This window comes from Anopheles gambiae, chromosome 3, assembly GCF_943734735.2.
Source record: "Anopheles gambiae chromosome 3, idAnoGambNW_F1_1, whole genome shotgun sequence".
NCBI classification, from domain to species: domain Eukaryota; kingdom Metazoa; phylum Arthropoda; class Insecta; order Diptera; family Culicidae; genus Anopheles; species Anopheles gambiae.
The window spans coordinates 97,970,660-97,983,035 of record NC_064602.1 but is presented as its reverse complement, the minus strand read 5'-3'; the positions used below and the strand labels follow the sequence as shown (position 1 = coordinate 97,983,035).

At 49.3% G+C, this 12,376-nt stretch overlaps 2 protein-coding genes across 2 annotated transcripts; both read right to left on the bottom strand.

Moving 5' to 3' along the window:
• Positions 1–2,344: 2,344 nt before the first annotated feature.
• Positions 2,345–4,594, bottom strand: LOC1280363 (enhancer of split m7 protein). The gene has a single exon (XM_061658015.1). The coding sequence runs from the start codon at positions 3,910–3,912 to the stop codon at positions 3,172–3,174; it is 741 nt and encodes a 246-aa protein (XP_061513999.1). The 5' UTR covers positions 3,913–4,594; the 3' UTR covers positions 2,345–3,171.
• A 6,606-nt stretch (positions 4,595–11,200) lies between these two features.
• Positions 11,201–12,376, bottom strand: LOC4577665 (enhancer of split malpha protein). The gene has a single exon (XM_061659799.1). The coding sequence runs from the start codon at positions 12,171–12,173 to the stop codon at positions 11,622–11,624; it is 552 nt and encodes a 183-aa protein (XP_061515783.1). The 5' UTR covers positions 12,174–12,376; the 3' UTR covers positions 11,201–11,621.

Genomic DNA, 12,376 nt, shown 5'->3' with positions numbered 1-12,376 from the left:
GGCAGGATCGAGGGTTGCACGCAAAAAGGACGCCCGAAACGGGACGAACGGGACGAGCTGGTCCGCCTGACACGCTGATCGACTGACGGGCGAACGGTTCGAAGGACGAAAGGTGTGGACGAAAGACACAATAAATAAAAGTCCAAACTGGAATGTCATCGACTCGGAGCGATTGGGTGCATTGGGCGACGGTGGCGCTTCGAGACGGACGTGCTAACGGCCGGTTATTCGATTCCGACCGCTTGAAAGGATATTGAACAATGTACGTCGAACTCTCTTCTCATCCCAGCCATCAGCCGCACACAATGGCAGCAATTGTTGCTGGTAATCATGCTCGAGACGGCGAAGCTCGGCGCTGCTCATTAAGCATCCTATTGGAAAAGGAAATAGAAACAACAGAATTGCTACGCTTCGGTTCGCTTTATTACACATTTTACCTGGGTGCGATTATCGCGTGGGAAGATTCTGGAATCCTTCCAACCGTAACAGTGACCCGCTGACGTCGCTCGAACGTCCGCCCGAGCTGGACACTTCAGCCCGAACTTTGCCAATCGGGGAGGGGGGGGGGGGGGGTGTTGGAAAGGAATGAAGCGCACATAAAAGAAACCAACCGACTCTGCGGTACGAACGCGCGCCTTTTTTCTGCCTGGATGAGCTCACGCTCATCGCTGGGGCATATAGCGTCACTCTCTGACCGGGCAGCAACAAAATTACCCCATCGTCTTTTTCGAGTACGTTATCAAGTAATATTACGCTCTCAGTGCAGATCGGGGGTCTTGGGCAAATGTGGAGAAGGAAACCAGTTGCAATTAGAATTCCGAAGATTTAATTACACTATCTCCGTCACGTTCTGGGATGGTTTATTTAGAAGCAAACGTCATTCTATTGCTTAGGAGATTTATTTTAAATCTCATTATTGGGGTATGTATTTTGCAGACATTTAAGAAAATTTGAATGAACGACAACACTACGTTACAATTATTGCTATAAAGCTCTTGTTTTGCAATCATTAGCTTACGCCAGTGATCGGGAAAGTACGGCTAGCGGCTCATGCTTCCTATATGGCGGCTCTTTTCCGTACATTTCTTAGAACCATCGCGTGGAACTCCTGGAGTAACATTTTTCTCTTTAAACTACAAAGCTTGCCGACCTCTGACTTACAAACGTGCTTACAAAAAGCACAATATGCAAGCTCTGCTTACCTTTTTGAGAGATCAAGATTAACTTTTAATTTAATTTTGCTTCTTTTTATAATCATACTCAACTTGGAAAATATCCAGACAATCTAAATAATTTCGTGATTAATCACGTTGAGCTCCAATAAAACAAATTCAGAGAAAACTGTGAAATACAGCTGAAATGACAGCGAAAGAGCTTTTTACTTATATCCAGCACTGTAGTGGCGTTACAGACAATGTGGCATGGCGTTACATTTCCACCATGTAATGGTTCGTGTCTTCGGAAGCTCAGTAGATGGCGCCACAGTATTCCATATTATTCTGTTTTCAAACTACTTTGCGCGAAATAACTGTTTTGCAAAATTCGAATAACTTATGTGCAACAGTTTTTTATTACTTTTTCAAATTTTACAATAAAAGGATACATTGGAAAATACCCAATGGCTTGTCAAACGATAAACAAATTGGACCACATGATACCGTCGTAAGCACATCAAATAAGTTACAATCGACAATTATTTCATAAATTAGTCAAAAACATCATAACTCTTCGCATATTTCGCTTTTATATGGGTGCAGCCTATCATCCTTTTTTCATGCGTTCAACTTCAAACGGTGTTTTTAAGAAATTAGACCTCCAACCTTGAAGCTTCAAGAATGTACGCGGTACACAAGAGAGAAAACAGCGGACAAAAAGGAAAGGAGAATAATTTGCACAACGATCCGTCGGTGCGACTCATGACTCATCCACATGATCTGATAATTTGTGCGACAGACAAAAGAGAGAATGACAGACCAAGCATCTTTCCCGCCGGTTTTGCCAAAGAACAAATTCTAAGACAAACGAAAAAAAAACCTTTTTAATATTTTAAAGCAAACTTTCAACCACATTAACTCGTCTAAAAAATGTTCAGTTAGAAATCCATACTCTTACAGCCATCTTTATTCAATCCCTTTCCCAAAATGAGTTCATTTTTTTTTTTGTCGTTGAAACCTTGAAAACCGTTGGAACCGTTAACGTCAACAGGTGGTTTGAACCGAACAGCCATCCTTTTTTTCCATCCTTTTCCCGTGATTCATTTTCATCCCTTTTACCCTTTGGTGTGTGATATATTCGTTTCTGTTCCCACCCAATTTCACCCCAAAAAGGAACAACAAAGTTGAAATTATGTTTTGTAAGAATCATTGTTTGAGCAATGCATTTTTTTTTCTTCAACATCTTTTTTTTCAAGATTGATCATTCTTCCACTGTCCCATCTCGTGTAGCTGCGATCTCCTTGAACTGGGCTTTTTGATTTGTTTCCTTTTGAAATCACAGCAATTGCATCATGGAAATCTTTGCAATTTTTTCTCCTTTCCTTCACAATCCTAACACACAAAAAACATAGTTAAAGAAAAAAACCGTACATCCTGCTCCTGTTTGTTCCTATCCCTTTTCCTCCCGTTTCAAGTCTTTGCTTTCTAAATGCTAAACTGGGACTTTGTAAATGCATAGATCTAAACAAGAAAAAAAAGCGGGAAGCCAGCTCACTGTCTCTCTTTCTCTCTCTTTCTCTCCGCCACTTGTACTCTCCTGCCCTTCGTGTTACGTTTCCTTTGAGCTGGCATTCCTCAGTGTACACAGTAATATCACAATGAATATTGTTCTTCGCAACAAATTCAACTACAACAAGAACAACCTTATCGGGTGGCTTCTCACTCGAGCTCCACGCCGATACGAAATAAAAACACTCGCACGCACTGGCCTAAGTGAACGCGTGCTGAGCCGCTTAACTACGCTACTAAACTTCCTAAACACTATTTAAAGCTGCAAACCGTTCCTTTGCTGTTTGTTTTCCCCCCAACGCGGTGCCACGACGCGGTCGTCGTCGTCGTCGTCGTTGCACAAAATCCAACTGCCGGGTGCCGGGTGCTGAGATCGATGGATTCGAAGAGATTTGGTTTCTTTTCGTTTTGTTTTGTTTGGATGGCGAGGCCCGGGTAGAGGGAGGCTTTACCATGGCCGCCAGACGGATTCGCCGGACTGTTGGATCTTGAGCAGACCGCCGGTGTGGTGGTGGTGGTGGTCGTCGCACTCGCTCGGGTTCGGCGACGGCGTGGTGGAGGGTGCCAGCAGGCCCGACTCCTCGCTGCGGTACGACTGCGGGGTCAGCGGCATCTGGTACATGGGGACATCGCCGGACGAGGACGATGCGGCCGAGAACGGTGAGATCGGAGGCGATGGGCTGCGGGAGCTGCCACTGTTGCCGGTGCTGCTGCTGCCGCTGGACTCTACGTGCACGGACAGGGGGGACACTTTGTCGAGATCGTTCAGCCGGTGGCCGAGGTGCGTCATCAGCTTCGTGCCGAGCTTGATGTCAACGCCGGGCGTGGAGGCGAGACAGCGCGACACCTCGTTGGCGGCATGGGTGAATCCGGCCCGGAAGCGGTCCGCATCGAGCACCGGGTTCGCGGCCAAGCGCTGCTGCCGGCGGAGCTTGTGCAGGTGGCGCACGGTCAGCTCGAGGATGTCGGCCTTCTCCAGCTTGGCCACGTTTTCGCCCTCCGACTGCAGCGCGGACACCATCAGCTCCTTCAGCTCGTCGAGGCAGCGGTTGATGCGGGCGCGCCGCTTCCGCTCCAGCATCGGCTTCATCACCTTCCGGTACTGGTAGGTGCGGGACAGTGGTTCGAGCGACGCCTGCAGTTTGCCGTTAATACCGGCCGACTCTGACACCATGTTTGCGTAATCCATTTTGTATATCTGTGTGTGTGTGTTGTTGTGGTTTTGTTGTTTGCACTAAGGCACTTTCACTGAGAAGTCTCTCTTGGAGCTCGGTTTTTTTCTGCGATTTTGCACTTGCACTTGCACAATTCTTGAAGAATGCACTTTGCTTCCGATGCACACAAACACCCACTTCACTTTAAATGCACCGATATTCTCTCTCTCTCTCGTTCTGCCAATGTTTTGATGGCAGTCAAACGTCACGAACTCGTACTTTTGCGTTAAAGGACAGTGAAACGACGAACGCCAAACCGCGTTATGCTAGTTATGCTAGAATGTGTAGTGTGTATGTCCTCTCTGGTCGGACGAATGAATGGAAATGATATCGAAATTTCCACCACCGAGCGTTTATATACTGCCGAGCCGGTTCGTAGGCCCGGCCGGACGGGGGTCACCCCTGCCCGGCTGCGAGTCCGTCCGGCTGTGCGAGCAAGAGCGAGAGCAAGAGCGAAAGAAGACGCAGCCGACCCTTCTTTCCGTGTATGTGTGTGTGTGTGTGTGTGTTTGTGCTGTGCGCGCCCGGCTGCCGGATCGGAGTCGGATCCGTGGGAAACTCGCTCGCATCGTCGTTCCCACACGCTGGAACGGCACCACCTGCAAATGTGTTGCTGCTGCTATGCTGTTTGTGCTGTGTACGGGAGGGAATCGTAACCATCTGTCGCTTTTATGTTTTGGGTCCCTCTCATTCTACGCTCATTCGTTCGCACGGGTCTGATGTTCGGTGGACCGGCGGACGCACGGCGGTACGAAGGGTGGCGTGGCTCGGCGGTAAAAGGGCCTGGTGGTTGAGCCCAGACATGAATGTATGCATGCATGCATGCGCGTTGCTCTCTCTCTCTCTCTCTCTCCCGCTCCTTCTTCCGTGGACTGCTGCTTTCTTTGGGACTTCTTTCGGTACCGTCTTCGGAGGGTGTGGAGGGGCTTTTGCGCAAACACGCCACAGCGGGGTGACGGCGCAGAGGGGAGAAATATATGTATCAGTTGCTCGTGCGCTCTCGCTCGGCCGCACGGCGCTGGAACGTGCGCACGGGTCTTGCCAGAGCGGGCCGGCACACAGCAAACAGCAAAACCCCACAAGAGTGCGTGCTCGATTGCGACCGTGGGAGCCGAAGCCGGAGTATTTTTCATATCAGTTTGTGCGCGGGGCCTTTTTGTCCACCCTCCCTTCCTTCCATCCTTCCGCTGCTGTTGTGTGTTGTGTCTTCTGGCTTCTTTCTCCCTGCCCTGCCCGCCCGGTGCTGTGGTGCTTTGAATTACGGGAAGTGGAAGTAGTGCCGGGGCGCATGCAGGCGCACAGGCCAAAAACTCCGCGTGCGCGTTAAGACGTCTCCTCGGGAGGTTCGCCTTCTTGGCCATCATCATCATCTACAGGCAGCAGCAGCAGCAGCAGCCGCAGCACTCGTGCGGGTAAAAACGGTGGGAACCAACCTCGGGAGATTCTCGATCCACAATCCCCTTTTCCGTGCTACCCTACCCCACATGAGCACAAGCGTGTGTTTGACACGAGCTTCCCGTTTTTAGCCGCCGTTGCCCGTTGCTGGGATGATGGCGTTTTTTTGCTTTTCTTTGGCTTTTCTCCATTCCGTCCTATCTTCATCGCTTCGATTGTAAATGCTCTCTGCTCCCGCGGATCGTGCGCAAATAGGCTCGTGGTCGAACGTGCGCCCGTGAGACCCTTTTTTTCTTGGGCTTGGATGTTGTGGCCCGTGGCCTATGGTGGTGGTGGTGGCCAGAGCGCAGCATTCCGGATCCGGAAACAAAGCTCTTGGCTCGGTGGCTTACCCGTTTGGGTGGGATGAATGGGTGATGGTGGTTAGCTCCCTCCGCCAGGCGCCAGACGAGTTAATGTAAATCTGGGGAAGGAGAGAGTGTGTGCGCAAAGAGGAAACGCAAACGACTAATGGGCTGTGTGGTCTGGGGGGGAGTTCGGGAGGGAATGGAGCTGGTTGGCTTCCTTTTCGATTTCGGTACTTCCGGCCACCCGCCAAAGGTCAGCCCAGAAGGCCACGGTCGCGGCGGCGGTGGTTCTCGCTTGGTGCTGGCTTGCGCATGGGCGCGCGTGGTCATATCGAGTCGCATGGGCACGGGGACAGCACGCGGCAGACACGAGACGGCATGCGGCGCAAGCAGGGGTCGCCCGGCTGGCAGTGGGTGATGTCGGAAGCGGTTTCTTGTGTCGTTGGACTCGCGCGCGCGCGCGCTCGCGCTGATACAGCATGCGCTTGGACCGACGACGACGACGACGCAGCACGTGTCCGTTTGCGTAATGTGTAATGGCGTTTCGATGGCCGACTAGATGAATTCGTTTGGTGGAACTTTATGGCACGAGTGGGTTGCTACGGCGATTGGGTGTGGCTGTCGGGTAGAGATTCTTGAACATGGTGAGCAGTTGTTGTGGAATTTCCGGACTCGTTGAAACAGGTTGGTTGGTTGATATGGTTTGATTTCAAATTCTATTATCTGGTGGAAGCATCAACAGTACTTCTCGAAGACAGTGTTTTCAGGACAAGGAAGACTAGACAAAAGGATTTACATCGTTTTCAGCAAGAACTAATTTAAAACCCTTTTTTAAGTTCTGTAAAGCTTGCCGCACACACTGTTTTCAGTAGAACTATCTATTCTTCTACAGAGTCTGTTCAAATTTGATTTGATTTTGACTGATTCAGTTGTAGTAGACAAAATTCCTGGTCTTGAATTAGACGTAAAGGTGTTTGGAATCATGCAAGATGGTTTGAGCGATTTACATTAAAACGGAAATTAAAGAGCCAACGACCTCTTTAGAGCCTATGAATTAATCTGTTAGCCGGAGATTCAATCTGTGCTTTAAAATCGTTGCAATTTTATATGAATCTAAAGCCTCAAACGTCCACAGAATGACGAATATTTGAAACATCTTATAGTTCCTTCGACCTTACAGCTGGTACACCTGGAGTAAATCGAACGATTGCCCAAAACGGATAGTCCTTTCCCTTGCGGCTGCACAATCATCCCTCCTAGCTTTTCCGACCAAAGACGCATTGCTTTGCGCGAGTGTCTTAGCGCAAGGAAAAAGGTAACCAGCATAATGTATTCCCTAACCAATGCAACCATCACACCAATTCCGATTCCTACCGACTTAGAAGAGGAGTTCCCTGACTGTTTTCTTCCCCCTAAAACGGACCCCTCCTGTTGACCCTTAGCGCGTGGAATGCTTGCCGCCAGCCAGCTAAAAGGAAACTTCCCCCTATCACCCCATTCGAGGGCACAATTAAGCATTCCTAGCGGAAAGAATGCTTGATGCAAACGCGCACCGGCGCACGAGGCTCTAGTGCAGGGGGAAAAATGTCCGTTACGTCCACGGCTTGCACCCCAGCCCGTGCGTTTCGTGTGCACAATTCGTGCGCACACGCGAAAGTCAACGTGCCGGCGGCGATAGTGTGCAAGACTTAGAGGGACTGCTCGGGAAGACGGCGAGGAAGAGGTCATAAGAAGCGACCCTTCTTGGGCAAGAAAGTGTGTCTAAACGTGCCAACCAGCATGCGTGCCACGATAAGCGGTGCAGTAGCGTCTAGCTTCTAGGGGGAATTCTTGTACAGGGGAAGGCCCCTGGAAGGCATCGGAATGAGGGATAAGCGTTGGGTTTATAAATAGCAAAAGTGTGAAATGAAAAAAAAAACGTTAAAAAACTGGAAATCCTGATGAAATGTCTGAAAAAACGGTTCATACATTTTAAACATTTTTTACCCCAACATGAAACAGAAAAAGGGGATTAAATTGTAAAAAATGTGATAGCACCAATTTTATATATAAAGATAAAACCTCAACATAAAAGCTGGCGAATTTTAAACATTATACAAGTAGAATAAATAAAAGTTGAAGAAAACACCAAAGCAAAAAGAAGCAACAAGACAACAATCCAATTAGAAACCGATCGCAACGAAAACGGCCGACATCAAACAAAACAATGCAAGCAATAACCACGGAACGATTTAAATATTTGCATCTCCGACCGTGGCGCCAGCCGCAAACGCGCGTGCTACAATGCAACCCCGATTTGCCCGATTGACAACATTGCGTCTCGGCAGCATGTTTCATCATCCCTTTTCTCCGGCCGGCGCCACCGCTTCTGCCCCATGCCGCTTATCGTTTCCACCGCCCAACAACACGCCGAGAAGCGGTGGAAGAGACGAGCGCAGAAAAAAAGGCCCCGGTCAGAGCGATTCATCAATGAACGGCGGTAACGGCAGCAGCAGCAGCGCGTGTTTATTATGATTCACGATCAAGTTACTCTTTCCAATCCAACACCATCCACCCGTTGCATTTCAACCTCTTGCTCCACCAGCCAGCAGTTTGTCGAACGCATCCATCAAAGGCAGCGTGGAGAGTGTAGCCTCGTCCGTGCTCCATTCCCACCACCCTGGGGGGAGTTATTTTGCAATGCCAGATAAAAACGCACAACCACACACACGCACACACTTGCTGAGAAGGCGCGGAACGTGTTCGTACATGTGCCACCATCAGCGGAACCGCTCGCAGCATAAATAAACCGCGCAGGGGGAGAAGGAATGAGCAGCAAAAAAACAAAAAAAAACAACACAACATAACAAACAACCCTGATAAAAAAACGCGCTCGCGAGCACACACACCCGTTGCGGCGACCGTGGGACGAACGTGTGCGCGCAACATAGAGAAAGAGCAGGGATACGCCACCTCGCCCCAGTAACGGCCGATGACGGTCCGAACCCGGCCAAGCTCCGAAACTGATCCGATCCGTGGGAAACGGCGGCAGGTGCAGACCAGCGAAATGATTTTCAACGCTCTCCGTCCGAGAGTGCCTGTTTTGCCTCCTCCTCTTCGGCTGCTTCGTCCGTTCGCAGTCCCTTCTTTGCACGCTCAACTTCTCGCACCAACGCACACCACATGTGGCGGAGCGGACGATGATGATGATGATGATGGTATGGTATGGTCCGATGGGCTACTACGCTCTCACGGTCTCTTCGACGATGGCAACAAATGCACCAAATAGCAGTAAAACTACAACAAAAAAACAACAGAACCCTTAGCAGAACCAGAAGGCACGCAGAGGGCGAGAAAAGGGACACAGTAAAGGGATGCGCGGTTTTTGGTACGTGGCGTATGTGTTTTTATTATCGCCCGGCCCCGGTGGTGATCGGTTTTAATTGGTGTGCGTTCGTGCTGCTGCTGCTGCTGCTGCCCACTGGTGTTGCCCATTGTTCCCTTTTAAGGAGGGGGGGTAAGGGGGGTAGCACCCGTGTTTATCGTTAGGAGTGTCGGGGTGTCCCGAAACTCGCTCGCACGTGGGTCGGGCGCGCGAACGGCGCGTTTAGCGTGCGCGTAGGGAAATGATGTAACCGCACGATCATGATTAGCCACCCAGCCGCCCAGTTGTTGATGTTCGGAGTTGTTAGATTGCGCTCAAGTGTGCGCGCCACTGGTTCCGGTCGGTGCTTTCATTCACGCAAGCAGGGCGGGCGTGCGAGTGGCGCTTAACCGCCGCGGTAATTGGATGGGGAATGTGTGCAAACGGTTTATTTATCGAGTGGTTTTTTGTTATGTTGTTATGCCGTGTGTTTGTCGGTAGACAGGCGTGCCGTTACATTAGCAATATTAATTTGCTAAATTAATTAATTGTGGGGTTTCCACTACACTTCCACAGCGGGATTTTATGAATTTAGAGGATATACAGGTGATTAAGAAAAAAAACAATAAAAAGTATTAATCAGGTACTGATTTCTTACAAAGCTTTCCCATTAGCAGGTTCTCGTGTTGTAATGTTTATTGCGTTATGAGCCTACCGAAAACACACACACTTACACACTTGTAAGGGCGAACGGACCCGAAAAAGGGACGCAGGATAATGGAGCTATCCTAATAAGCACTAAAAACATTTAAAGCCTCTGTTTGTCGTCGTCCGCGTTGTCGTCTTTCGTCGGTTCTAGCTCAGGTGCTCTTGCGTGGAGCGTTATTAACGCATATTTGTACTTTTTGTGACATGCTTTGTCACTTAATTGGTTCATTTACTGTTGCAGCAATGTTCTTAATCATTCGGCAGTCGACTTGTATGTACGGGCGCGATGGAGAGCGTACAAGTCATTTAGCGAAACAACAATTAATAAATATTTTCTCCGACCAATCAAATTCTAAATAGTGTCCAATTATTCACTCTTTTTGCTTTCAAAATACAAAACAAACTGATAATAAACGCTTCAGCATCGGTTCCTCTTCAAACAGCATCGATGATGCATTCGTTCCGAGACCGGCAAATTATCACAGTGAAAGAGCACATGCACAAACATTTAACGTTTTCGGTTAATGCTTTCCCACACACACACACACATCCAGAAAGATGTGTCCCCGCGGACTAGCCATTCCGAGAAAATCGATTACGACCCACTAACAGGCCGTTTCCGAAAACCCTGTCAAGTGCATTATGCACGCATGAACTGCGGTAATGGACGATGTGTGGGATGTGCCCAGCTACAAAGCATCTCAAAAACTAAAAAAAGGTCCTTTTTGTTTTCTGCAAGACCTTCTCGCTCTTCTCCTCCTGCCTGCCTCTCTCCTCTATCCTTTAAAATTCCAGGAAGGATTTGTCGTTGCCTACAAAGAGCTTATTTCCAGTCCATCCCGGATCTTGCCTCGTTTGACCAGGCCCGCCCTAGCTCTAGGAGTAGGATTTCACACGAACAAGCGCAATAAATGCCGCCGCCACTGCCTACAGGAACATTTCTGGAGCGATCCTAGAAACAGCGGGAAAAGGACTCGAAAGGAACACCGGCAAAGACACCCTGGAACACCCAGAAAAATTCCAAGAATATTGTTAACCATTCCAATAGGAGTCCTTATGCGAAAGCTTAATGGAAACTAACTGGAATATTCCATTCCAATTGGCACTGTGTAGTAAGAATTCTATCATCAATTACTCATACAATTAGCTGCTGTAGAGCATCTCTTAACGCTCATTGAAGTCTTTCTTCTCATAAAACCTGCCACAAACAAAAGACACCAACGAGTGCGATGAAGAGCAATCGTATCACAACAAAAAACGCGTTTGTTTGTAAACAACCTGTTGCTGCTGCTGCTGTTGCTACCGAGTTGAACTTCCATCGCTCCCTCCGCTCCGTGTACAAAGTGGAAAAATTACATCACAACAACCTGTTGCCCCATTATTCCCGTTTTCTTCCCAATTTCTTTCGCAGTGGTTTTTTTCTCTCTCCACAATCCCCATTCCCCAAGATCAGTAAAGAAAGCAGTAAGAAGTTTTGTTTTTTGAGGCGTGTTTTGTATTCTGTTAATATCATCTATCAGATTTTGCTTACAAACAAAATTGGAAGACACATTGATTATCATCACAATGCTGGAAGACCGTGTTTTTCTAACCCTACTATCACAAGATCACGAAAAAAAAGCTAACGGACCCTAAACTAAACCTATTAAAGCTGTACCATCATCATCATCGGTTTCGGCTCCCCGTGCACACATTCTTGCTAGACGGGCTGCAAGCAAGACGGTCCGAGGAATGGTGCGCGAAGCACTCGGAAGAGATCGTGAGTTTTGTTGTTCCGCTGTTGCACCGCCACGTGCTGGCAGGTTGGAGCCCCACGTTGGAGTATCACTGGCGATTCGGGGCGCGATTGCTGACGGGCGGTTGCGGCGGGTTGGTTGGTTTGTGGGGCACCTTAGGCCTGGGCCCAACGGTCGGCGTACGCCTGCTGGGCGTACTGCTTCTCCTCGCTGTAGCAGTGCGCCGGCTGAATCAGATCCTCGTCGACCTCGCGGGCTGGCATGGTCGTCCAGAAGAAGGTGCCGGCCTCGGTGCGGGCAAAGTGTACCGGGACGTAGAGCTCCTCGGGCAGGACGGGCTGCAGGCGGAGCTGCTGCTCCTCGAGCACCAGGATGGCGGCATCGGTGGCGTGGCACTGCTCCAGCTCGGCGACCAGCTCCGCTTCCAGGCGCTCGTTGGCGGAGTTGTCGTAGTCGCAGTCGTACTCGTCGATGTAGCTGATGATCGAGCGGCGCTGGTCAACCTGTGCGTGGTGGCACGACTTTGCCGACGACTTGTTGCTCTTGTTGCTCTTCAGCAGCGTCACCAGCGGCTTCAGGATCTTCTTCAGCCGGTAGACGGCGGACGATTTGGCGAGCTTCTCGCTGTTGTAGCGGTTCTCGTTGATGCTGTTGTTGCTGTTGCAGACGGCCAGGTTGGCGGCGTTGTTCACGGCGTACGAATGCATGTTGTTTGTTTTGTTTGTTTGCTGACGTTATCACAAGGTAAACTTCACTTATCACACGTTGCGCTTTCGCAAGAAACTGGTTTTTCGAACCGTTCGAAGCTGTTTGTTTGTGTGTAAAAACGCTGAGTCGTTTTTATCGAACGTTGCGTTGCGTTGTTCGCTGTTGAGCTGATCGAATGCGTTTGATGTAGAATTCGGGCCCG